General features: G+C 53.6%; 2 protein-coding genes across 2 annotated transcripts; both read left to right on the top strand.

Moving 5' to 3' along the window:
• The first annotated feature begins 3,700 nt into the window (after positions 1 to 3,700).
• On the top strand, positions 3,701 to 4,738 carry LOC147341183 (melanoma-associated antigen 10-like). Its single transcript, XM_086389271.1, has one exon. It carries the CDS (start codon positions 3,717 to 3,719, stop codon positions 4,509 to 4,511), a length of 795 nt encoding a protein of 264 aa, XP_086245397.1. The 5' UTR covers positions 3,701 to 3,716; the 3' UTR covers positions 4,512 to 4,738.
• Positions 4,739 to 14,481: 9,743 nt separating this feature from the next.
• LOC147341184 (uncharacterized) lies at positions 14,482 to 15,429 on the top strand. The gene has a single exon (XM_086388521.1). The coding sequence runs from the start codon at positions 14,482 to 14,484 to the stop codon at positions 15,427 to 15,429; it is 948 nt and encodes a 315-aa protein (XP_086244647.1).
• Positions 15,430 to 26,640: the final 11,211 nt, after the last annotated feature.

Raw genomic sequence — 26,640 nt, forward strand, 5'->3', positions numbered from 1 at the left:
TATACTGGTCAGAATGGTCATCATCAAAAATCCTATGAAGAATAAATGTTGGAGAGGGAGCAGAGAAAAGGGAACCCTCGTACACTGTTGGTGGAAATGTAAGTTGGTACACTCAATATGAAGAACAGTATGGAGGTTCCTTAAACAACTACAAAAAGAACTACCATATGATCCAGCAGTCCCATTCCTGAATATATACCTAGATAGACAGGAACTCTAATGTGAAAAGATACATGCACACCAACATTCATTGTAGCATTATTTACAACAGACAAGATATGGAAGCAACCTAAATGTCCATTGACAGATGACTGTATAAAGAAGATGTGGTATACACCCACGCACAGACACACACACACACACACACACACACACACACACACACACAACACAGGAATACTACTCAGCCATGAAAAATAACGAAGTAATACCGTTTGTGGCAACATGAATGGACCTGCTGCTGCTGCTAAGTCGCTTCAGTCGTGTCCGACTCTGTGCAACCCCAGAGACGGCAGCCCACCAAGCTCCCCCATCCCCAGGATTCTCCAGGCAAGAACACTGGAGTGGGTTGCCATTTCCTTCTCCAATGCATGAAAGTGAAAAGTGAAACTGAAATGGCTCAGTCATGTCTGACTTCATGACCCCATGGACTGCAGCCTACCGGGCTCCTGTGCCCATGGGATTTTCCAGGCAAGAGTACTGGAGTGGGTTGCCATTGCCTTCTCTGAGGATGGACCTAGAGAGTATCATATTAAGTGAAATAAGTCAGAAAGAGAAAGACAAATATTCTATGGTAAGACTTATAGGTGCAATCTAAAAAGGTGATGCAAATGAAATTATTTACAAATCAGAAAGACTGAAAACAAAATTATGGTTACCAAAGGGGAAAAGCAGGGAAAGGGATAAATTAGGAGTTTGGGATTAACAGATGCACACTACTATGTATAAAATAGTACTACTGTAGCACTGGAGAAGACTCTTGAGAGCCCCTTGGACAGCAAGGAGATCAAGCCAGTCAACCCTAAAGGAAATCAACCCTGAATATCCATTGGAAGGACTGATGCTAAAGCTGAGGCTCCAATACTTTGGCCACCTGATGGGAAGAGCCAACTCACCTGGGCTTTGTCCTCTCCCCACCTGAGCCACTGCTCCTCACACCAGGTCCCCAGTCTCTCATAGACCTTGATGTCAGGAAGTCAGGACAGGCCTAGTGTGCCTTCTCACCCCAGGGGCTCCCAGCGCGGACAACAGGGGCGGGGATCTGTGGGCTTCTGTCAGTCCTCCCTTGGGGTCCCCTCAGTCCTCCCTCAGGACCTCACCTTGTCTCCAGGTAGGACTTCGGATTCTCTCCTGTCCCCTACTAAGGCCCCAGCCCTTATACCAGGACCCCAGTCTCTCTGAGACCCGGAATGTCAAGAATTTCACTCCCTCCAACAGTACCCCAGTCTCTCTGAGACCCGAATGTCAGGAAATACAGCATGTGCTCATCCGCCCTATGTCCTCCCAGAGGCCACTCTGCTCTTGGGCCCAAGGTCCGCTCAATCCTTCCTCAGAGTCCTTACCTTGACTCTCAAAAGAACTAAGATCTTTCCCTCTGCCCATCTGAGGCTCTGCCCCTTCTAACAGTTGCCTAATGTCTCTGATACACAGATGCGAAGTCAGAACAGGCTGCCAAGTGCTCATCTTACCACCAGGGCGGCCCAGGGCTGACAGCAGGGTCAGGGATCTGTGGGGTTCCTTATATCCTCCCTCAAGGACCTCATCTTGAGCCCTGGCAGATCCGGGGATGCCCTTTGTGTTGAACAGAGGCGGGACCCTCACATCAAGGCTCAGGGAGCACAGACGGTGTATGAGCACATGCTGCATTTCCTGACATCTGGGTCTCAGACAAACTGGGGACCTGGGAAAAGGGATGTAGCCTCAGGTGAGCAGAGGGAAGAAGTCCAGCTCCTCCAGGGTTTCAAGATGAAGACCCTCAGGGACGACTGAGAGGATCCTGGACCCCAGTCAGAGGAGACCTCAAAGAAGCCTGTAGCTGCTATTGGCCCTTGGAGACCCTGGGGTAGGATGAGCCCAACATGCAGGGTCGCACTTCCTGACATCTGGGTCTCAGACTGGGGACCTCGCATATGGGGCAGGGCCTCAGGGGGGCCGATTCCCAGGTCCTGCGGGGTGTCAAATTGAGGACCCTGAGGAGGGACTAGAGGACCCTGGTCCCCAATCAGAGGAGACCTCAGAGAAGCCCATCTCTGTTGTCAGTCCAGGGCAACCGTTGGGTCAGGATGAGCGCAACAGGCATGCGCTGACCTCCTGACATCCGGGTCCTCAAGAGACTGGGGTCTTGGAATAAGGGGTGGGGCTTCAGTTGCGGAGAGGTGAGAATCCAGGTCCTGTGCGGAGGCAAGGTGAGGTACCTGCAGGAGGACTGGGGGGACCCTGAGTGAGGACCGACAGAACCCCACAAATCCCTGCCCCTGTAGTTGGCCCTGGGAGACTGCGGGGAGAGCACACTTGGCCTGTCTGACTTCCTAACAATAGGGTCTCAGAGAGACTGGAGGCCTTGTGAAAGTGGCGAGGTCTCAAAATGGCAGATGGGACAGCCCTGGGTGCTGCCTGGAGTCCAGGCTCCATGTGAGGATGGACTGAGGCTGTTAGACCCCAACGGGGAGGGATCTTGACCATTGCAAGAGGGTTTTGGAGGGCCCAGAGTGGGGTGAGCAGTTTCTTGACCTCTGTCTGGCTTAGGGACCTCAGGATGTGAGGTTTTCGGGTGGAGGGTGGAGGCTTCAGGTTGGCAGAGGCTGGACTGCCCGGACTGAGCAGATGCCTGCCCCGTGGTCAGTTCTTGGAGGCCAGGCGGGACATGAGGAGCAGCTGAGGACCAAGCATCTCCCCAGCCTAGAACCCCCGGGAGGCCCTGAGCAGGTGTGGCCAAATGTGGGGCCCCTCAGCACTTTCTGTACAGACTCGGGTCTTGTTCTGAGTTACCCTACAGGCCCCCAAAGGGGAAGGTCCAGGCCGTGCCAAGGGAAAGGGGAGAACTACAAGGGAGCCCTGAGGGGACCTCCCACGCCACAACTGGGGAGACCTCACAGAATCCACTCCTCCAAGCACAAAAGGCCCAGGGCTGTGCCACACTCTACCCCCAAGGTGTCCTGATCATTTCTCTCACAGGAGCTCCAGGAACCAGGAGGCTGAGGCGGAAGTCTGAGGCCCGTGTCCTGAGGTCAGAGAGCAGAGGAGGTCCAGGCAGTACCAGGAGTGAAGGTGAGGAGGGTTTCCTGAGTGGGGTTCCCTATCCCAGAACAGAGGAGACCCCAGAAGGCCCTAATCGCCCTGCTTTGTCAGTGCCAGAAATCTCAGGCTGTGCTGACTGCACCCTGGGGAGCCACTTCACTTCTTCCTTCAGGTAGCCAAGGGACTGGCCGCCCAGGATGAGTGCCCCTGTGAGGTCTGAGTGAACCCTCAAGGGGAGACCTGTAAGTGGCCTGTATCAGACCGCCCAAGGCCTCCCGTGGGTTCTGGGCTGGGGAGATGCTTGGTCCTCAGCTGCTCCTCATGTCCCGTCTGGCCTCTGTGCACTGACCACAGGGGCAGTGGGGTTCTCAGCCCAGGCCATTCCCACCCCCTCCTCCCCTAAGCCCCGTGGTCCCCATCTGTCCCCCTGTCTCACGCCTGTCTGGGGTTTGATCACAGGCATCGTGCTCTTGGTGGAGATGAGTGAGCTGAGCAAACTCAAAGAAGACCTTCAAGACCCAGGCGAGGCCCAGGGCCCGGTGGAGGTGCAGCTCTTGGGGGCTGAGGTGGGGAAGGCTGCATCCCCCTCGGCCTCCTCTTCCACAGTGTCCTCCTCAGCCCCTGGGGAGGCCTTGCCCCTGCAAGCTCTGAAGGAGATGATAACTAACCTGATGAACTTCCTGCTCCTCAAGTATCGAGCCAAGGAGCTGACCTCCCAGGCAGAAATGCTGAAGAAGGTCCTCAAGGACAACCAGGAGCACTTCCCGGTGGTCTTCAGACTAGCCTTGGAGTGCCTGCAGCTGGTCTTTGGTGTGGAGGTGAGGGGGGTATACCCCAGGAAGGACACCTATGGTATGATCCCTGCCCTGGGCCTCACCTGTGATGCAATGCAGAGCAATGGGCGGGGCCTGCCCAAGACTGGTCTCCTGGTGCTGGTCCTCAGCCTGATCATGAGGAATGGAGACCCCGCCCCTGAGGAAGTGGTCTGGGGAGCACTCAGCAGGATGGGGGTGTGTGTTGGGAGGGAGCACTCCATCTTTGGGGAGCCCAGGGAGCTGCTGACCCAAGTGTGGGTGCGGGAGGGGTACCTGGAGTACCGGCAGGTGCCTGACAGTGACCCTGCTCACTACGAGTTCCTGTGGGGTCCCCGGGCCTATGCGGAGACCAGCAAACAGCAAGTCATGGCATTTGTGCTCAGGGTCAGACAAAGGGCTTGGAGGGCCTTCCCACTCCAGTCTACAGAGGCTATAAAGGAGAAGGACAAGGAGGCCTGAGCCAGAGCGGCAGCCAGGGTAATCCTTCCCTTTGTGATTGAAGAGGGAGCATTCAGCCTTCTCAGAACTGAGGGCCTGGGCCAGTTGGGGGAGCCATTGTGTAGCGTCTTTGGGTTCCTGTTCTTTATGATGACAGGCAGATTCATCTCTGTTTCCTTTAGAAAATTGTCAAACTTGAATTGTTGTAATGGAAGGCTAAATAAAGTTCAGTGTCTCAGCTTTGTGAATGAAGTTGATCACAATGTGTTTGTGCTTACCCAGTTCAAGAACAAGAGTTTTGCTATTTTGTAAAAGCAGTTGGGAACTCTTCCATCTTGTTTTGTGGTCCTGAACAGGATACAGTGGAATTGGAATTAGGACTGTTTTGGAAATGTGAACTTACTGAGCAGTCGTATTGATGGGGGAAGAATTAGATGATAAAAGTAATCATAGTGAATTCATGCTTCTGTCCTTCTTGTGTATCATTCTCAAAAACTAAATTATCTCTGTTTATTTGGATTTGCCTGGGTTATTTAAGGAAGTAGCAGACAGTTCATCTGAGCCCCCTGCTCACTGGCTCATTTATTCCGAAGACCTTTATGGAGCTTCTGCTCCATGAAAGGCCATGTTAGCAGTGGGGACACTAGGAGAAGCAGGACACCCCCACCTCGAGCAATGGTCTCAGAGCCACAGTCACACAAGGAAGGTGGAGAGATGTCCCCTAGTCCCACGGAACAAGGCAACACCGGAAGGGGTGGTGGGGCTCCAGGAGGAGCACTCAAGTGTCAGTGCCTGAGCCAGGGTGGTTTGGGGCTTTGAGAAACTGGGTTCCTTCTGTGGGAGGTGATTGTGATGAGGCTGGTTGGTGGCAGCCCTCAGACTTACAGGCAGTGTGCCATGAGGTTGATGGGAAAGTCTGAAATGGATCATTGCTGTGAGGTGTCCTTTTGCATCTTGGATAAAGCCCAGAGAAACCTCTTTCTGAGGCAGGAAGGAAGGGGTCCTTCCTGGCTCCTGAAGCGTTGCTGTTGACCACAGGGGCAAAGGAGGTGTTTTCTACCACCCCCCATCTGCTACAAATCCTGAAGAAATGCGAATCTTGCTCTTTGAAGTATTTCCCTGTATTCCCTTGGCTAGCCATCCTCTCTGCCCTGGGAAAGCTGATTACCAAGTATACTGAAATGACAATTTATTTGGTCATCTGGACTGTATTTCAGCCACTTGTGAGCATGGTCTAGATTTCAGTGGGAAGAAATGTGTGAGGAGAAGCTGCAAATGTGGACAGGACATGCTGGGTGTCTGGAATCCTGGGAATAAGTTTCACAGCTGGGAAAGACACTGCTCCCCACCCCCAAACACACACAATGCCCAAATTGAATAATATATCCTCCAAGAGGAAAACACTCAGAGCAGCAATTTTGACTGGTTTTCTATTCTGTTTCCTATTGACCTGCCGATTTTCTGAGGTGTCTTGAAAACAAAACAGTTTCCTGTGGAGAGAGGGACAGACTCTGGATCTGAATAACACTAGAAATAAGTACGCGCCAGTAAAGATGTAACATCTGCCAGCGTCCCTGGGTTCAGGCAGGTTGAGAAGTGTGGAGGCAGCAGAGGATTTACAGGTTAAGGCTGTGCCTGGCATCAAAAGGCAGGAGCGACTTCCAGGCCTAATGAGGTGGTGAGGTCACTGTGGTAGGGGGTGCAGATGGGTGCAGGGGGCTGAAGGGGCAGCTTTCCGTGCTGAGTGCCAGAAACAATGGGAACAGGAGATGTGATTCTGCTCACATATGTGGCACCTGCCAGGTAGTCAGTGGACACTTGGAAAAGGTGGAGAATTTCAAGACCCATGTGACCTGCTCAGACTCTCCTCCCCAAAACAAAGGAGATTTTGTCGTCATAAATTCTAACCACTGTTCTTTGTTGAGCATTTGCTTGGAAGTGTGGGATTGAAGAGATGTCAGGTGTTCAGTCACCTTTGTCTTCCTCTCTCCCTGCACACATGGGGACACGACCTTGCCAGGCCTCTTCACTTAGGAAGGGTCATGTGATGAACCATGGCCAATGAATTTTAAGCAGAAGTATTTTTGTCAGGACCATTTGTTTTGAAGGAACATAGGCACCCAGGGGTTAATCCTCAAGCTAGGGCAACACACAGACACAAACCACTCCGAGTGTGGTTCCTCTCCCAGAGACTAAAGTCCTGCACTTCTGACCTTTGAGAGAGGCTGCCCCACAGGGAGCTGGCTGCAGGAATTCCTCCCACCACACCCACAGTCACACCCCTGCTGCCCCCCCTGAACCACACTGTCAGCCCCCTTGGGGCTGTGCTCAGTCTCCATCAGGAGGGCAGCAGCCAGCTGCCAAAGTTCCCTGTTGGGGTTGGGGGCATCCTCCTTGTGAGGTCCAGCCCGAGGCCACCCACTTCTGCTGCCCACAGCACCCCCCTTCCCCAGAACCTGGGCTTGGGATTTGTCCTGCCTGCCCCCCACTCAGAGCCGCTTAGGCCCTGGTCCTGATGACCTCATGTGTGTATCTTTATCTGGAAGTCCCAGGGCAGCATCCCCTTCCACAGTGCTTCAGGTGGAGCCAACAGGACTTGACACAGTGTCTGGGTGATCTCCTTGTGGTGGGTCAGTAGTATTCATTGCCATAGAAGTGCAGGGCACATGTCTATGATCCTGAGGTGTATCAGACCATTCCTTGTGGAATCCCACGTGTTGGAGGAAACTCGGGGTCTTGTGAATGTGACTGTGAGGTCCTAGCTTTTGAGCCTGAGTGTGAGAGACAGAGGGGTATCTTATGAGCCATCCACAGAGCCAGCTAGGAGCTAGTCAGGCTGTTTGAGCAGAGGACAGGCTCTAGCAGATGGCAGGGTTGGTATCCTGGATGCTCTCCTAGGTGCAAGAGGCCCCAGACTCCAATGAGGATTTGGAAAGTAACCAGGTCCCAGGGGTGCAGGCTGCAAAGAGGGTCAGCCGCCCCATAGAGGTGGAAGCAGCAAGCCTCTAGAGATCCCATCTGACCTGGCTGGGAGAGGGAGAGGGGAGCAGATGCCTCTGCAGGTGAGCTGCTGCCTCGGTCTCCATGAGGACATCCGTGCTCTGGGGCCAATTCCAGGACCACAGCCCCGGGGGCCACTCCAGGATGGATACATGACACCTTCATAACAGGTACTCCTCATGCACCTTATTGGATATGACTGCTAGGTGTGGTTGGGATCTTGCTCTGGGTACATAAGAACCTCAGGCCTTTGGCTGCTAGGGTGCCCAAACTGCTCCCCACAACCAACTTATATGGAGGTCATTTCCAGTATCCAGCATCTTCAGCAGTAGCCTCTGTGTAGAAACACACGACCATGTTCCCAAGCTGATCTTGCCCAGGGCATCACAGATTGGACAGGTGCCACCCCTGGCTTAATGATTCTCAGTGAATGTTCTGCTCCTTTGTGAAGCCCCTGTGTTTCCTCACGGCTTCCCTGGAGGCTCAGCGTTAAAGAATCTGCCTGCAATGTGGGAGATGCAAGTTCGACCCCTGGGTGGGAAGATACTCTGGAGGAGGAAATGGCAGCCCATTCCAGTATTCTTGCCTGGGAAATCCCATAGACAGAGGAGCCTGGAGGGGGTCTACAGTCCATGGGGTTGCAAAGAGTCAGACACGACTGAGCGACTTGAGCACGCTGAGACGTACACCAAGGTAAAAGTTTGCTCTGGACCCTTGTATCCTTGGCAAGACACTTACCCCTGCCTGGATCTTGACAGACTTCTGTGGCAAATAATACTGGCAGACGTCTTAAAGCAGTTTTTGAGCAAGTACAGGGTTCCAGGTCTACACCTGGCCTTGGTTGGTGGCTTTTGCCACATCCAGGCAAAACATCTATGAGGTTGGATCAGGGCAGTGTTTGTGGGGCTTGAGAAAAAAGTGGATCCAGAGATGTTTCTGTGGTGGAAGAGGCCCGGTTAGTATATTATATGGGATTGGAGGTTAAGGGAGAGGAAAAGCTGAAGCTAATGTAGCAAGGGTTGTTTCACACTTACAGGTTCTGTGTGCTTGTGTTTGGTTTCCTTTTTGTTTCCTTTTTTAACGTACTCAGCATGTTTTGCCCAGAGTTTCCTTGTCTTTTTCATTGACACTGTCAATAGACTTTATTTTGACCTTTTCCTTTGTGACCCTTTAAGATTTGAATAATATTTGTGAAAATAGCAGAATCATATGCCCTCACCCCGTTTCTGCTGTTCCTAGTATCTTACCTTAATACAATACACTTATTACAATTAATGAGTAAGTATTGATGCATTATTTATTGTGAACTAAAGCCCATGCTTTATTCAGATTTCTATAGGTTTTACCTGCTCCAGGATCCTAACATTTAGTTGTAATGTCTCCTTGGGTTCCTCTTAGCTTTAACATTTCTTTATTTTCGATGATCTTGACAGTTTTGAGGAGTACTCAGTAGATGTTTTGTACAATGTCCCTTGATTAGCATTTGTCTGATATTTTACTGGTGCCTAGTCTGGGATTATGAGTTTGGGGGAGGAATATTACAGATGTTAAATCCCATTCTCATCACATCATATCAAGTGTATATACTATTAGCACAATTGATCACTGATGACACTCTCATTGATCATCTGGCTGAGGTAGTGCTTGTCATGTGTCTGTGCAATAAAGTGATTGTTTTATGCCCCCTTTCCATCCTGTCCTCTTTGGAAGAAAGTCTTGCTTCAGGGGTGGGGAGTTGTGCTCCACTTTCTAGAAGTGGGAGTGTCTGCATAAACTGGAATCTTTCTCGGTGGGAGATTTGTCCATCCTTGTTTGTGTAATTAAGAAATCATTTATTTTTCTCAGTATGGACTCATGGTATTTATATTACACTTTGGGTTAAAATCCAATACAACTTTATATATTTTTATTTTAAAATTGTTCAGATTGGCCATTGGGAGCTCTTCGTGTCAGCTCCCTTTGTATATACCTTTGTCATACCCCTGAAAACCTTGCTTCCTTTTTTGAAATTTTTTGAGCACTTTTTTTTCCACACCCTACAAAGATGCTCCAGGCTCATTTTCCATCTTTCCCGTCCCAATTCTAGAATCATCAATTTTTCCGTGGAGCCCTTGTTCCTTTTATTGTCGTATGATATTGACAAAACTACATCTGTACACTAAGTGTGTTCACTGGTACTGAAGGGTCATTGATTCTCGGACCTCTTGGTGGTCAGAGCAAAGAATTATATGTGTACTTCCTATCCTGTGTTTATTTATATCTCTAGAAATACTTTGATGGTAATGATTTCATGGATATGACACCAAAAACAGAGCCAAGAAATAAAAATAAAAAAATAGATAAATTGGACCTCATTAAAAAAACAAAAACCTATGTGCATCAAAGAATACAATCAAGAAAGCTACCATATGATCCAGGAATTCCACTTCTGAGTGTATATTCAGAAGGAAATGAAAATAGAATATGGAAAAGATATATCTTCACCCCTACATTTATTGCAGCATTGGTCACAATATACAAAATATGGATACAACCTAAGTGTCTGTCGGATGAATGGATAAAGAAGATGTGACGTATTCAATATACAGCCATGTGAGAGAAGGAAATCCTGCCATTTACAACAACTTGGAAAGAGTTTGAGGGCATTATGCTAAGTAAAATAAGGGAGACAGAAAAAGATAAATACGATTTGTTATCACTTATATGTGGAGTCTAAAAAGGACAAACTGGGACTTCCCTGGCAGTCCAGTGGCTAAGAGTCTGCACTTCCAATGCAGGGAGCATGGATTTGATCCCTGGTTGGGGAGTTAAGATCCCACATGCTGAGCAGCAAGGCCAAAAATTAAAAAATAAATAAAAATAAATTTAAAAAGTAAAATGGTCAGATAAACAGAGAAGAGAGTGGTGTTCACCAAGAATTAGGGGATGGGGAAATAGGGAGAGATTGTTCATAGGGTACTAGCCCCCACTTATACTACTAACAAGTTTTGGGATCCACTGTACAGCAGGATTCTTATAGCTCACAATTCTTTGTCAAATACTTGATTGTTGCAAAGAGAGTAGAACTTCTACATTCTCACCACAGAAAAGAAATGTGATAGGATGGAGGTGGTAGCTAATACTGTGTCAGTAATCATTTCACCATTTATAAATGTATCATATCAACATGGCAAGATTTTTGTTTGAACTCCATCCCTTCTTGCTAGTGAGGCTTCTCTTCTAGTGGAGTAAACCTCACTGCAATTGTAGTGTCATTCACCCATGTGATGCTTCCAGATTTCAGGAAGAAACAGTTTTCAGCGTGAGTGAAATTTTAAACATCCCATGGGCGATGCTGTCTCTTCTGGCTCAGATACAGCATCCACATGACACTCTGGAAACCATTCTGCAGCTCAGAATCCTTTTCTGCTTGTTTCAGTTTTTTGAAGTTGGATTCATGTTGATGTATGGCAAAACCAATATGATATTGTAAAGTAATTAGCCTCCAATTAAAATAAATTAAAAAAAAAATAAAGTTGGCATCTATATATTGTCGTACTTTTCTAATTTCAAATTCCCTTGCTTTCCCTGACTGAAAAGTAGGAACACCTAATGGGACTAGAGGACACCTACAGATTAAGAATTCTTTCCTGGTTCAACGATTTATTACTCACAAAGCGTCACCTCTCCCCCCACACGCAAAGCACAATGTGAGTCCATTTCCCAGCTTTGACAATAACCACCACACAATCAAGTTTAGTAAACACCACGGCTTCCCTGGTGGCTCAGACGGTAGAGCGTCTGTCTATAATGCGGGAGACCTGGGTTCGATCCCTGGGTCGGGAAGATCCCCTGGAGAAGGAAATGGCAATCCACCGCAGTACTCTTCCCTGGGAAATCCCATGGAAAGAGGAGCCTGGTAGGCTACAGTCCATGGGGTCACAAAGAGTCGGACACGACTGAGCGACTTCACTTTCACTTTCACGTGTTTACTATGGGTGCAGCTGCCTTCCATCCAGCATCTGTGCTGGGACTGCAGCCTTCTCTCAAGGGAGAAGGAGGCCCCCTCCTGAGTGAGGACAACACCCCGGAACAGAGGGTCTCATAGAATGCAACTCCACCATTACTGGGGACCCCGGGCCAGGCTGTCAGTCTAAGAACCCCTCCACCAAGCCCACTTCCTCAGTGAACTCGGGGAGCCAGAGGTTTGGTCTGTGGGGTGCAGTCTCAGATGGGCAGAGGGAGGGCCCCACGTCCTGCGGAGACTCGAGGTGTGGACCAGAGGAGACTGAGGGTTCCCAGGGAATGCACGTGCTGCCTTCCTGACAGCCATAGGGGACCATGGGGCATGGCGTCCGGATGTGACGTTACTGATTCCTCTGAGAGAGAAGTGAGGGCCTGGGTCACAGACTTCGGGTTCAGGTCAGCAGAGTGAAAGAGCCCAGCCATGCTAGGAGTTAAGGTAGAACCCTGGGGACAAGGGGCTCTGAGGCCCCAGGACATACAGGTCATCACTGCTCTCAGCCTTGGGAGACCCTGGCAGGGTTGTGGGAATGAGTCCCCCACCCCGGTTTCCCTCTCAGGTGTGCTGGCTCGACAGGGCCTGGGTCTCAAGGGAAACAAAGTCAGGTGGGCAGAGGGTGGTGCCCAGACTAGCTGAGAGTCAAGGTGAAGAACACGGGGAAGGCTGAGTGACTCCCGGGACATCATCTCAGCCCATGGCGTCCTCAACCACTAAGAAGCCCTGGGCTTGGAGCCCTGCTGCAATGTCCATAGCCTCCTCCTGGGGCCTCAGGGCAGTGAGGCCCTTGGTGTGAGGGTCTGGCCTCTGCCGAGGAGTTTGGCATCCCAGGACCTGCCAGGGCTCAGGATGAGGACCCAGAGGGAGATCACAGGTGACCCCACAGTTCACGCTGCTGCTGCCAGCCCTGGGCATCCCTGGCGTTGGGATGAGCACTTGGCAGCGTGTCCTGACTTCCACATCAGGGTCTCAGAGAGACTGGGGACCTAGGATAAGGGGTGGGGTCTCATGTGGGCAGAGGGAAGGGTGCAGGTCCTCATGGGACTCAAAGGGCATACACTGATGTATTTGGGGGATCCTGGACCCCAATCTGAGGGGACCCCACAGACCCCCACCCCCTACATTCGGGTGGTCTGGGAGGTCTTGGTATGGAATTAGTGTTCTAGGCTGGTCCTGACTTTCAGAATTCGGGTCTCAGAGAGACTGTGGCCCCGGTTAAGAGGAACAGGGCCTCGTCTGGGGAGAGGAGAGAATCCCAGGTCCTAACTAGAGGCAAAGTGAGGTGCCTGAGGGAGGACTGAGGGGACCCTGGACCCCAATGAGAAAAGACCTCAGAAAAGCCCATCCTGCTGTCGGTCCTGAGAGACCCTGGGATACGATGACCGCAACAGGCATGGTCTGACTTCCTGACACCCTGGTCTCAGACTGGGGTCCCGGTACAGGGGGCGGAGTTCCTGACATCCGGGTCTCAGACTGGGGTCCCGGTGCAGTGGGCGGAGTTCCTGACATCCGGGTCTCAGACTGGGGTCCCGGTACGGTGGGCGGAGTTCCTGACATCCGGGTCTCAGACTGGGGTCATGGTACAGGGGGCGGAGTTCCTGACATCCGGGTCTCAGACTGGGGTCTTGGTGCAGGAGGCGGAGTTCCTGACACCCGCGTCTCGGACTGGGGTCCTGGTACAGGAGGCGGAGTTCCTGACACCCGCGTCTCGGACTGGGGTCCTGGTACAGGAGGCGGAGTTCCTGACACCCGCGTCTCGGACTGGGGTCCTGGTACAGGAGGCGGAGTTCCTGACATCTGGGTCTCAGAGAGATTGGGGCCCTGGTGTGAGGAGCAGGGCCTCAGTTGGGGAGAGGATGGAGCCGAGGTCTTAGCGGGAGTGAAGGTAAGGATCCTGAGGGAGGAGTGAGTGGAGCTGGACCCCAGAACACAGGGGACCCGGGTTGTCCCCAGGAGGGAAGACCACGTGCAGCATATCCTGACATCTGGGCCTCAACTCGGGACCTTGTGAGAGTGACGGGGCCTCAAAGTGGCGGACAGGAAAATTCCTGGTCCTGCCTGGAGTCCAGACTCCACACGAAAAAGGACTGAGGCGATTGGACCCCAAGGCAGGGAGATTTGCTAGCCCTTGTTGGGGGTCTCAGAGGCCCCAGAGCAGGGTGAGCAGGGTGAGTAGTTTATTCACCTATAGTGTTGGGGCCTCGGGAGGTGAGGTTTTCAGGTGGACAGCAGAAGCTTCAGGTCGGCAGAGGCTGGACTCCCTGGCTTGAGCAGAACCCGCCCCTGTGGTCAGTGCTGGGAGGCCAGGCAGGACGTGAGGAGGAGCTGAAGACGGAGCATCTCCCCTGCCTAGGACCCACAGGAGGCCCTGGGCAGCCCCCAAAGGGGAGGGTCCAGGCCATGCCAGGGAAAAGGGGAGCACTACAAGGGAGCCCCTAGGGAACCTCTCACCCCACAGCTGGGGGACTTCAGAGAATCTATCCCTCCAACAAGCACAGAAGACCTAGGGCTTTGCCACAGTGTGCACCCTAGGTGATCCCTCCATTTCTCTCATAGGAGCTTCGGGAACGAGGAGGCAAAGGTGGAGTTCTGAGGCCCTTGTCTTGAGGTCAGAGAGCAGAGGAGGTCCAGGCAGTGCCAGAAGTCAAGGTGAGAAGGGTGCCGTGATCATGCACCAGGGTTACCCCATCCCAGAATAGAGGGGACCCCACAAAGCCCAAATCCCTCCACCGTGTCAGCCCCAGAGCTCAGGGCTCTGCTGACTGCACCCTAGGGAGCCACCGCCCTTCCTCCTTGGGGTAGCCAGGGGACAGCCTGCCCAGGAGGAGCACCCCTGTGAGGCCCAAGAGCACCCCTTAAGAGGAGACCTGTATCAGACCGCCCAGGGTGCATTTCTCAGTTAAGGCCATTCTCACCCACTCTCTCCTGCAGGCCCGTGGTCCCCATCTGTCCCCCTGCCTCACTCCTCTCTGTGGTTTGATCCTAGTCATCATGCCTGGGATGCATGAGCTCCGCCAGCCTGAGAGAGTCTTTCAGAATCCAAGAGCAAATGAGGACCTGATACAGGCACAATTATTTTGGGGTGAAGAGGAGGAGGAGGAAGAAGAGGAGGTGGAGGAGGTGGAGGAGGAAGAAGAGGAGGTGGAGGAGGTGGAGGAGGAAGAAGAGGAGGTGGAGGAGGTGGAGGAGGAGGAGCAAGTGGAGGAGGAAGGGGAGGTGGAGGTGGTGGAGGTGGAGGTGGTGGAGGTGCAGGAGGAGGAGGTGCAGGAGGTGGAGGTGCAGGAGGAGGAGGTGCAGGAGGAGGAGGTGCAGGAGGAGGAGGTGCAGGAGGAGGAGGTGCAGGAGGTGGAGGTGGAGGTGGTGGAGGTGCAGGAGGAGGAGGTGCAGGAGGTGGAGGTGCAGGAGGTGGAGGTGCAGGAGGAGGAGGTGCAGGAGGAGGAGGTGCAGGAGGTGGAGGTGCAGGAGGTGAAGGTGGAGGACGTTGTGGAGGTGAAGATGGAGGTGGAGCTGGAGCTGGAGCTGGAGGAGGTGGAGGTGGAGGAGGAGGTGGAGGTGAGGGAGGAGGTGGAGGTGGAGGTGGAGCTGGAGGTTGAGGTGGAGCTGGATCAGGTGGAGGAGGCGGAGGAGGAGGTGGCGGAGGTGGAGGTGGCGGAGGTGGAGGTGGAGCTGGAGGAGGAGGAGGAGGTGGTGGAGGACGTGGAGCTGGAGGAGGAGGAGGTGGAGGAGGAGGTGGAGGAGGAGGTGGCGGAGGTGGAGGTGGCGGAGGTGGAGGTGGAGCTGGAGGAGGAGGAGGAGGTGGTGGAGGACGTGGAGCTGGAGGAGGAGGAGGTGGAGGAGGAGGTGGAGGAGGAGGTGGAGGAGGAGGTGGAGGAGGTGGAGGAGGAGGAGGTGGAGGAGGAGGAGGTGGAGGTGGAGGTGGAGGTGGAGGAGGAGGAGTAGATGGAGGAGGAGGAGGAGCAGGTAGAGGAAGGAGATGCAGCTTCCTCCTTCTCCTCTCTCCTGGTCCGGGGCACCCTGGGGGAGGTGGCTGCTGCTGCAACAGCCAGTCTCCCCCAGAGCTCTCTGGGTGTCTGCCCGTCTTCCATGCCTTGGCTGCCACTCTGGAGAGCCAATCCGAAGAGCACAGTCTCAGCAGGCAAGATGAAGTGCCAGGCACCTTGTGTGACCAGGAATGTGCCAGGTCCTCACTCCAAGATACACTACGGTGAAGATGAATGAGCTGGTGTGATTCCTGCTCAGCAGGTATATCACCAAGGAGCCGATCTCAAAGGCAAAAGTGCTGAATAGTGTCCTTAAAGATTACCAGGACCACTTCCCTCTGGTAATCTTTCAAGCCGGGCAGAGCCTGCAGGTGGTCTTTGGCTTGGAGGTGAAGGAGGTGGACCCCAATGAGCACAGATATGTCCTGGTCCCCACCCTGGGTCTCACCCTCAATGAGATGCTGCGGGATGGGCAGAGGTTGCCCAAGGCCAGTTTCCTGGTGGTGATCTTGTGCCTGATCGTCATGTATGAAGACTGTGCCCCTGAGGAGGTCTGGGCAGAACTCTGCTGGATGGGATTGTGTCCTGGGAGGGACCACTACATCTATGGGGAGCCCACGAAGCTGCTGGCCCATGTGTGGGTGCAGGAGGTGTACCTGGAGTACCAGCAGGTGCCTGACAGCGACCCTGCCCACTACAAGTTCCTGTGGGGTCCCCAGGCCAATGTGGAGACCAGCAAGTTTAAGGTATTGGAGTATCTGGAAAGAGTGGGTTGAAAGGGTCAGCTCCTTCCACCCACCCCACCCACAGAGGCTTGAAGGTGGAGGAAGAGGGACCCTGAGCCAGAGCAGAAGCCAGGCTCCTTCCAGGCCCATGTCCAGCAGCTTGTCCTAGGGGACAAGAAAGGAGGCTTATCCTTTCCTCCATGATTGAAGAGGGACCAGTCAGCCTTCTCAGCAGTGAGAGCCCAAGCCCATTGGGGGAACTCGGTGTGTGGCGTCTTTGTGTTCCTGTTCTCTACAATGACATGGAGACTCATCTCTGTTTTCTTAGGAATTTTTCAAATGTTATTGCTTTTAATAGAATACAGTGCGTTCCAGTATCTAACAATTCAGTGACGTTGATCACAGTGTGTTTGTACTTAGCCAGTTCAAGAACAAGAGTTTTTGCTGTTTTATAAAAGAGACTGGGGACTCTTGATTTTATTTCATGGTCCTGCACAGCATAGTATGTAATTAGAATTAGAACAGTTTTGGAAATGTGAACTTACTTAGCACATTGGTTGTTGGAAGAATTAGAAAATAAAAAGTGATAGTTGGAATTCTTGCTTCTTAGACTTTTTGCATGTCATGTTGTAAAGCTAAGGGATCTCTGTTTATTTGGATTTGCCTGGGATATCTAAGGAAATAGCAGACAATTAATTTGAGTCAAATAGCCCCTGTTCCTTGGCTCCTTAATTCCCAAGACCTTCATGGAGCCTCTTCTCCGTGAAAGGCCTTGTGTTAGCAGTGGGGACCCTAGGGGAATCAGAAGACCCCCCACACCTAGAGAGATGTTTGTCTAGGAGCCAAAATCATGTGCAGTGTGTCTTAGGGGTGAGGAGAAACCGAAATTGGACACTGCTGTGTGGCGTCCTTTTGTGCCTTGGTTAAACCCCAGAGGGATCTCTTTCTGGGGGAGGAAGGGGTCCTGGCTCTTATACATTGCTGTTGACCACAGGGGCAAAGTAGGAGTTTTCTCTACCCCCTTTCTGCTAGGAAACCTGCAGAACTCCGGTCACACTCCCTTGAAGTGATGCCCAGAAATCCATAGACTGACCCTCTCTTTCCTGGTTCCAGGGAGCCAGAACCCAAGGTGTTAATTAGTTTTTAATTTTAGACTGTAACTGGCCATTGTAATCAAGGACTTGACATTGGTTGGGGCTGAAGTTATGGAAAGTAAGGGTTTGGATGGGAAATCAGTGGGGATAGAGGCAAGGAGAGGTTCTTGTTCTATTTCCTGGAGCATCTTGTCATGTCCTGCTGGAACATTCTTCCACACTCAAATTTAACAGGTCCTCTAAATGCAAATGGGCATTCCCTGGTAGCTGAAACAATGAAGAATCTGGTCACAATGTGGAGACCTGGGTTCAATCCCTGGGTCAGGAAGATCCCCTGGAGGAGGGCAGACAATCCAGTATTCTTGCCTGGAGAATTCCATGGACAGAGGAGCCTGGTGAGCTACAGTCCACAGAGTCACAGAGAGTCAGACACGACCGAGGGACTAGCACTATGGTCCACAATGGTCTAACTGGAAAAGTTACATAGTTTTATCTATGAAACATCTTGTTTGGCTGATTAGCTATTCCACATCCTATTGAGGTTCATATTGTTTGACACGCCCTGGATCACAAAGATGCCAACCCCATCCAGTTGAGAGTGGAGGAGTGTCTGGGGGCAACAGTGTGAGAGATTCCTGCCCCACCATCACAGTGTCTATGGCCTTCAGGCCCTGTGAGCTCAGTCGCATCCCTCGAGCACATCCTGCAGCCGAACACACAGGGCTCCTCACACCTGCTCACCTCCAAGATGAAGAACTGAGGCCTTGGGGCTTGGGCTTCTTTGCAGGATCACGTGCTAGTGACGGCTGGGGTGGGCTCAGAGCCCTGGTCTTAATTCCTCTGGAGCCCCTGCCCTTCCCGCCCACCCCATGCCAAGGCCTGACCTTCCGACTTCTCACGCTTTCCTCTTCTCAGTGCCACATGATGCCTCTGAGGTGACAAAAGCTGGCCCAGGGAAGGAAGGGGACAAGGAGAATCAGAAGCACCGTGGGGCTGCTCTGGGGTTTGTTGAGAACTGACTGTGCCGGGGGCCGGCGTCTGTCCAGTCCCAGCACCTCACACGTGAGGGCGGTGCCCTGTCCCTGCTGCTGCCATGGTGCCTCCTGCCCAACTGAACCTGCCAGGCTGGCCAGCTCCTCACTGAGCAGGAGGAAGGGAAGATCTGACTCTATGGTCCCAGTGCCCACTTGGATAAGGCCCCTACAGGAGCCTCCTCCAATACGGGAGGGAAGGTAACACGGGTGGACCCCTGAGGCTCCAGGTCTCCCCAGCTGCAGTGAGGGAGGGGAACAGCTGGAGGGCCTCTGGGCTGGGGACACCGGGGCTGGGCCACCAAGCACAAGGGCAGGAAATCCAGGCTGAGAAAGGCAGGTATTGAACGTCACGAGGGCTTGTGTGTGCACAACACAAGTGTCCTGAGCCATGGCTGACAAAGACCCCTTGGTGACACACAAACCCACTGCGAGGGTCTGGGTGGTGCCTTGGGGAGGGAAACCAGGAAAGGCAGCTCCCTCAGGACCCAGGGGGCAAGGAGGGGCCCCGAGTGTGGGGGTGGGATGGTGCAGCGGCAGGAACGGCCACCTAGCCAGGCTGCCCACAGATGCCATGGCCTTCCGTCCCCTTCTGAGGAGCCACCAGGGGCCCCCACTGATATTCACAGCCTCCAGGGTCATGTCCCAACCGGAGTAACCAACCTGAAGGAATGCTTTGTAAGCCTGTTTAGAAGCAAGAAGGCCAGGGAGCAAGCCCAAGTCAAGGCCTGGAGCTCCATCCACGCTGCCAGTCCTTAGCCCAAATGACCCCTGGGAGAGCCTCTTTCACACCCTCTTAGCAGTCCCCTTTTAGATACCAGGCTGTGGCCCTCACACAGGACAAAAGAGCCTGCTGAGTGGAAGAACTGAGGGACAGTGCCCTAGGGTCCTTGCACATAGGCCTTTCCAAGGTGCCAGTCTGTCCCCTACATGGTGACGTTGAACAACAGTGGCCCACAAAGGCCAGAGAACACGCATCTCCAAACCCACTGCTCAACTGTCCACTTACAGTGAAGACAGGTGACTCTCATTAGGGTTTCCTCCAGTCCCACACCCAGACTCTCAGCCATTTTCAAATACAGGTAGACGGGTTTCCTTTGGTCACATCTAACTCAACAAGTCACACATGTCCCTGAGAGTGAGTGTATGTAAAGGAGGCCCATTGAAAAGCGCCTAACCCAAGAGCCAGCAAAATCACTTGATGGACCTGGATCTGGGTAAGGGAGAACAGGTCCACAGTGGTGGTGGGGACAGGGGCAGGGGCAGAGAAGAGGACCAGTGAAATGCTTGTTTTCAACAGAACAGGCTGTACCCTGAGCCCCCAATCAAGTCCTTCAAAGGGCAAGTACCCATGGAGACCCAAGTTGTACATGAGAGGCCAGGACTGGGGGTAGCAGAAGCCCAACCACCCCATTGACAAAAGGAAATAGGGCTTTTGAGGCAGCCTCAAGGGAGGCTGAATCCGAGACTCTGGGAAAGGGATGGGGAAAGCACACACACAGGTTTTCCCATATTGAGCACTCTAGGGCCACAAGAGCAGTCTTTATGAGAACAAATGGAAACTGAAGACAACAGCCTGTGATCTGCAGCAGGATGAGGTCTGGGGGTGGGCAGAGCCCGGGAGGCTGCAAGCTAAGCGGAGTGCCTGGCTATGCCCTCCCACACGGCCTCCTTGGGAGTCTGTGTTTCAGGTGCTTGGGAACAGTCAAATGGAACGTGAGGTCGCTCCCACTGTGCTTGAGCACAGCCCTACTCTGGGGAGAATTCAACCTGAGGGGCAGTGGGGGCAAGACAACAGGACTCTTGACTTTGGGGCCATCTGAACACAACCTGCCAACCAGCAGCGCCAAATGGAGGAGGCCAAAGCCAGAAGAGGAGCGAGGATAGGGGGGCCACCAACTCAGGCTAGGCCAACCAGGACACTACGGACCCCATCTTCTGGGAGGGACAGCTGCCAGGGTCCCATCTGACTCCTGGGGTCTCTCTTGGTGTTAGCCGAGCTAGGACTCATCAGGGCTCTTCAAGAAAAGCCAGCCACAGGCCTGCCCATTACTAGGGAGGGGAGTGAAGCCAGGAGCACATTTGTCAACCCATCCAGGGCCTGGCCTCCTGAAACAAGGCGCCTGGCAGCAGATGGAAGCCTTTTCAGGCAACCTGAAACATACTTTTCTGTACTTTCAGTGAAGAGACAAGCTAGGGATCCCATCTCCTTTCCCATCCCCCCTCCCCCACACTGGGCCAGGGCTGCCTCTCCGCATCACCTCTGTGATATCAGGAAGGAATTAAGGAAGCTGACCACTTAATTGGCTGCATGGCCCACAGCCGAGATTCTAGAATCTCCAGACAGTGTTTATTGGGCACCCTGACCGTGGTCTGAGGCCCTTCTGCCATGAGTGTTCACTGCTTAGGTAGTGAATGCTCCTGAGCTAGACTGGCTTCATGGTTAGTCAGAGTTCTGATGAGACATGCGCAGCCCCGCTGGCCCCATCAACTGGTGGAGAGGCCACAGCAGGTCTCCCCAGATCCAAACGTGGATTCAGGGGAGGCTTTGGAGAAGCTATGGGACCAACCTGAAAGTCCAGATCTGGGCCCCCAACAACCCGCCCCGACAGGGCCTGAATCCAGAAACAGCCAATGAGGAAGAGAACAATGCCTTCCTCAGGCTGTCCTTCCCAAGAAAGCTCTGGATGATCATGGAGAATGCAGCCTTCACCCCTGTGCACTGGAACGATGAGGGAGACACGGTGGTCATCAAGGCAGATCTCTTCCAGACGGAGGTCTTCCAGCACAGAGGTGCAGACAGGATCTTCGAGACAGACAGCATTAAGACTTTCATTCACAAACTGAACCTGTATGTTCAATAAAATCTGCCCTTCAGGCCGCTCTGCGGGGAAGAAGAGGATGATGGTAATGTAGAAAGCCCTGGGGAGACTAGACTCGAGGAGCTGAGTGCTAGACAGGTTTCATTTCCCAGGAGAGATTTTTTTCTCATGAGAGGGTGGTTAAGGAAAGAAGAGAAAGTAGGGCCTGTCGTGTTCCACCATCCCCTAGACAGGATCCACAGGGGTGACTCCAGACCCTGAGGGGCCGCTTGATGTCAGGGAGTGCCGGTAACACATCGAGTGTGGCCAGCACTGGGGGAGTTCTAGGGAGTGCACTTGCTAGGGCCTCATAACCTGCCAGGAATGAAGAGACCTTATCTCCGTACTTAAGCAAGGCTAGGACAGTGGTGGGGAGGAGGGCGGCGAGGAATGGCCATTCTCCCCCACGGTGGCTAAAGTGATTCATTTCCTTTCAGATCTATCGCAATTCCAAGTTTCAGAGAGACAAGCCTTTGCTCCTGCAGAACATCTAGAGGAAAGGCGACCCCAAAACAACTGCTCAGCCCACCACCAGCTCAACAGTGTCCCCAAAGAGAAAGAAGCAAGTGGTGGTGACCAGACACTCTCCTCGATTTCATCACAATGAGTCCACCCAAGAGGCTGACAAGAAGGTCCAGAAGGGAACCCCAACGGTTCACAGAATCCCCCGCCAGTGCTCATTTCTGTTTTGTGGCCTTTGGTTTATAGGCAGTATAGCCGGGCAGGCCAGGGAAAACCATCTCCCCAGTGAGCTGGGTGGCCCCAGTGGAGAGGGCATGTCCAGCAATTCCATGTCTGTATCCCCGGCTACTGTTGGAAGGGACGGCGCAGGGCAACTGCCCAAGAGTCCCCCAAGGTACCCAGATTATGGTTTGGTGATGACATAGGTACAACACCTATGATTCCATCGTGAAGGTGGCCATTTCAGTTGTGGCCCCAAATGAGGCCCCTGAGGTGGACGAGGAGGAGGAGGAGTCCTCAGATTACACGTGTGCCCTCTGTGAGCAGTTCAAGGACAATCCCAATCCCTGAGCTGCCAGGTCCCTAGGGACACTCAAAAGCATTCTCTTGTAAGCAAAAATCTATTTCTAGCTCTAATAAAGTACAGCAAAACTCGACGGGAGTAAATAAAGAATTGAATGAGAAGTGTGAGTCTGTGTTCTGTCTGTCTATGCTATTCACACACGGCACTGGGTGAGCCCGATGAGGCTGGAAGCCCACACCCCAAGCAGGCCTCAGTCTGGTCCCCATGGTCCCTTTTCATCTGAAGCAGCAGCATTTCACACGTTTGGCCGAGAGTGTGGCTCCCGAGCCATGCGCTGAGGCCAGCCTAGGACAGGTGGGACCCTGGGCCTTGCCTTTCACACAGCAGAAGACCCAGTCCTGCTCCTGATGATGGGAGTGTCAACTTCCATGAGTCATGCACCCTGAAGCAGAATGCGATCCTCCTGGGTCCGCCGACAATGCCACAAGTTTCTGATCAGCAGCTGAGTGTCTTCAGCTCCCAATCTAGGGGCATGCCCAAGAGGCCCACTGGAAAGCAGGGTCACTCCACCTGCCAAGGGCCTTGGAAACACATGACCCCAAACCCAAAGACAAGTACAAGATTTCCACAAGCTGAATACCAGCCCTTGTTGCTCTGCCCTCATAGTTGTATTTAGGATCTAGGTACCATGTCCAACACACACCCCTTGGTCCAGACATAAGCCCAAGTGCCCAAGCATCCTGCAAGCCTGGTAACACTGAAGAGGGGGTCACAGAGGTCTGGCTCTTTCCATCTGTCTCCATGCTGTCTGTTGACAGGGGCGTGGTGACCCAGAGGACCCGTCCATCACATGCAGTCTGTGGGGAAGTCAGGAAGGAGGGCAGGACAGGTGGACAGAGGCACTTGGTGAGTTCCAAGACAGAGGGTCCTGAAACTCTGGGAGCACTGAGGAGGGGGCAAGGGTCCCGCTAGCTTTGCAGCCTAATAGCCTGCCTCTGGTCCTTTCTCAGCACAGACAGGCACAGTCCTGGGCTTGGCTTCCCCCTGACCCTCACCCCACCCCTCAGGTCCCAGCCCCATCACTGCCCATGCTCTGAAGATCCCTCATGCTACTCTAGGCCTGCTGAGGGCAGATCTGTGCTAACCAATCTGGCCTTGGCCTTGGGGCCACACTGGACGGCCCTGCCAGGTGTCTTCCCTAAGCCTTTGGGAGGCACCTTCCTCCCAGCCCTTCCCACACAACTGACTCCACTGTCAGCAGATGCCCTGGGCCCTGCCCAGATCCTAGAGAAAGAATGAAGGAGAGTAGGAACGTCTGTGAAGGGAGCGCTCCCTGTTCTTGCCAGGGGTTTAGCCATTGCTATGTCCTCTACTCGGGTATGTGACTGGATCCCTGGCTTGCCCAGTTTCCACCATTCAGTGTCTCAACCAACCCAACCCCTTCCTTTTGGGTGCCACCAAATCTCAACTGTGTGGGTGGGATCCCTGAGTAAGAAGGGGCTGCAAGCGCTCCTACCTTTCAAAGCAGAGGGTGCCTGTTTGGCGGCCAGAGGAGAAAACACTCTTCTTCCTGCTTGTCTGGGCGTCTTCACTTGCACCCTTGGAACAGGGAGAAAATCACCTGTGACGAGACAGCAATGTTGGACAACAAGCCACCACATTTTTCTTCAGGGCAGTGGCCTCAGACCACGGGGACCCAGGAGGGCCCAACTGATGTGAAACACACGTGCAGGTTCCCTCAGGGTTGGTTCTGCTCATCACAGCAGCTGGCTTGTCCTCCTGTGGCTGGGACAGGGACCCCATGCTGTGGGACAGGGCCCACAGCACAGAAACCCATCCCCCAGGAGTGATGGAGATTTACAGCCCAGGAGACTCCACAAGGAACAAGAGCAAATGACGTCTCCCCTCACACTGCCACTCTGGAAGGATCTGGGGGCCCGCCAAGTCAGTGGGCCGTCGTCCTCCATGGACTTGTGGTTAGGCCCCACCAGGAGGGGAACCATGGACAAGCAGCTGAGCCCTACAGGGTCAGGGCCTGGTGGGGTTGGCTCGCCGTGCTCAGGTGGCGCTTGCGTGAGGTCACAGTCCAGGGACAAGGAGGAGGCTGGAAGGAAGTTGAGGACACAATGCCAGGACACACACTTAGAAGGATGGTGGGCAGGGACTGTGGCCGTGGAGGGGACCAGACGGTGGAGTTTGGCTGCCTGGCAGGCGGTCCTGGCCGCAGAGCCTGGAAAGCCTGCCAGGAGGTACCTTCTGCATATGAAGCAGGTCCCGCCTTCCTGCAAGCAGAACGAGTCATGGGCGCTTTGGGATGGCCAGGCTGCGGCCACCAGGCAGGACAGTGATCTGCCACCAACACCTGAGACCTCTGACAGGTGAAAGTGCAAGCTGGCCTTGGTCACGTCCTGCCCACAAACACTGAAGCCCTTGATTTCCAGTGTGTATGTCTTCCCATACTCATGTAGGCATGCACGTAGGAACAAAGCACATTCCCTTGCTCGCCCTGTCTGCTAGGAGACAAAATAGGAGCCTCCATACTCTGAGGAGCCTGGAAGATTAGGCCTGAAGGAGCCTCGAGACCAGCAGCCTGGAGAGAGACCTGGAGGAGGATCAGGAAGTGAGCAGCCAGCAGAAGAGAGGGACGGAGGTGGGAGGAGCAGGGCAAGGAGTCTTGGGCTGAAGTGTGGGAAAGACCAGGGTGAGGAGGAGATTCTGGAGAAGGAGGCAGGGCTGGCGTAGGGCGGGGTGGTGCCCCTGGGGAGCTGGGCTGGGGTAGAGCAGGGCCGAGCTGACAGGGATGGAGCTGTGGGCCCGGGGAACCCATGGAGGCTGGGCCTGTCCAGCTTCTTGGAGGAGGCCAGACCGTGCCCTTTGGAGCCCTTGCCATAGGCGTCTACTCCCCGAGACTTGGCGAGAGTCAAAGTGACAGCGATCACATTTGAGCTTCAGACTGGACCCCAGGGGCCAGGGAAGCCGTGAGAGGCGTGGCCTCTGGGCGGAATCCCCCATCTCAGGGCCTAAAGCCCAGGCCAGCTCTCCTCCAAGCCACCCTGGGGCTGCTGACCCAGTGCTGAGCAACAGTCTTTTTTTTGTTTGTTTGTTTGTTTTTTCTTTGTCTTTTTGGCAGATGAGAAGGAAAATCCTCACTGTGTCTCCTGCTGCCCCTGGGACCTGGGATGTCTCAGAGAAAGACAGCTTCGCCTTCAAAACTATTTTCTGAACTCTTGCTCTCATCCGGGGGCTCAGCCCACCCAGGGCAGCCACCTGACTCTGCTCCTGACCACCGCCCTCCCTACTGTCTCCTTGCCTCCCAAGTGCCTGATCAGAGTAAATGTTCCTTTTCCTGTCCCCACTGCTACTAGCTGAGCTCAGGCCTCATGGCCTGGGGCCAGTGCTGTCAGCCTAGTCTCCCCACCTGCCTAGACCCCTCTTGTCTCTTCTCCTCCAGTTGCACACCATCGGTTCTGTGTCACACCACACACTATGTCCTTGTCAACCTCGGATTGAAAGTGCAGCTGAGCCCTCTCCTGTTTAAGCCCCAACCTGTCTGTGGTGCCCTGGGGGGAGGCTTCCAGTGGTCTCAGGTCTCCTTCCTCATCACCCCGCACTCTGGGTAGCTGTGCTGGCCCTGCACTCTGCACAGAGCACATCCGGGACCCCACACTTTCTCGTGCAGTTTTGTCCCTGGACCACTGGCTCCTCTTGTCCTGACAACCTATTGTCCTCCTTCCAGGTACGACGGTAACATTCTTTTCTCCGTTCACTCGGGTGCCAGATGCTCTCATCTGGGAGTTCTGGGGCACTCTGCATCTTCCTGCTGCCTGTCTTTGCCCCTCTCTTCCTCCCAGGCTGTGGCTGCTGTGCACGAATCTGGACCCCCCCCAAGGGTCACCAAGTTCCAGGAAGGCAAGGTCGGTGTCTCCCTGGTTCCCATTAGCCAGGCACCCACACAACTGCTGCCATGGGAATGTTGAGTGGTAAAGCAGTCTTCTCTTCCAGCGTGCAGCCTGCTCTCTCCTTGCAGAAGCCTCCCAGGCACAAGTTGAGGGGTAGAGGCTGCCTCCTGGATTTGAGGCCTCAGCATTGCAGGAACCCGAGCGATCACCACACCCAACTCCCTCATGGTGGCAACCTGCTCCTCGCCCCAAGAGTGGTTACCAGCTGTCTCCAGAAACCCCAGAACCTCCTGGTAGTGGTTTCAGATCATGAGGGAGGGTCCTGTGAACAGATTGTGGGCTGCTGCTGTTCCTCCAAATCCTGGTTTTGAACGAGACCTTGCCCAGTGAACTGGAGACCTATGATGTGTGGCTGCTGATGGGAGCAGCTGTGAGGACCTGCTCCATGGTGTTTCTCTGCACCCATCCCTTCCCTGCTGCTGGCCCCAGCTCTCCTCACGTGCCCAGATGTGGGGACTGAGCCACAGGGAGTGCTGCCTCCCACCCCACCTGGGTCTCTGAGGCTTGGTGAGGGT

This window comes from Bos grunniens, chromosome X (assembly GCF_055505025.1).
Source record: "Bos grunniens cultivar Pamir isolate PY7600 chromosome X, Bosgru_T2T1.0, whole genome shotgun sequence".
In the NCBI taxonomy this organism is placed as follows: domain Eukaryota; kingdom Metazoa; phylum Chordata; class Mammalia; order Artiodactyla; family Bovidae; genus Bos; species Bos grunniens.

Coding starts and splice junctions, on each gene's coding strand:
- LOC147341183 (XM_086389271.1), top strand. CDS start 3,717: ATGAGTGAGCTGAGCAAACTCAAAGAAGACCTTCAAGACCCAGGCGAG.
- LOC147341184 (XM_086388521.1), top strand. CDS start 14,482: ATGCCTGGGATGCATGAGCTCCGCCAGCCTGAGAGAGTCTTTCAGAAT.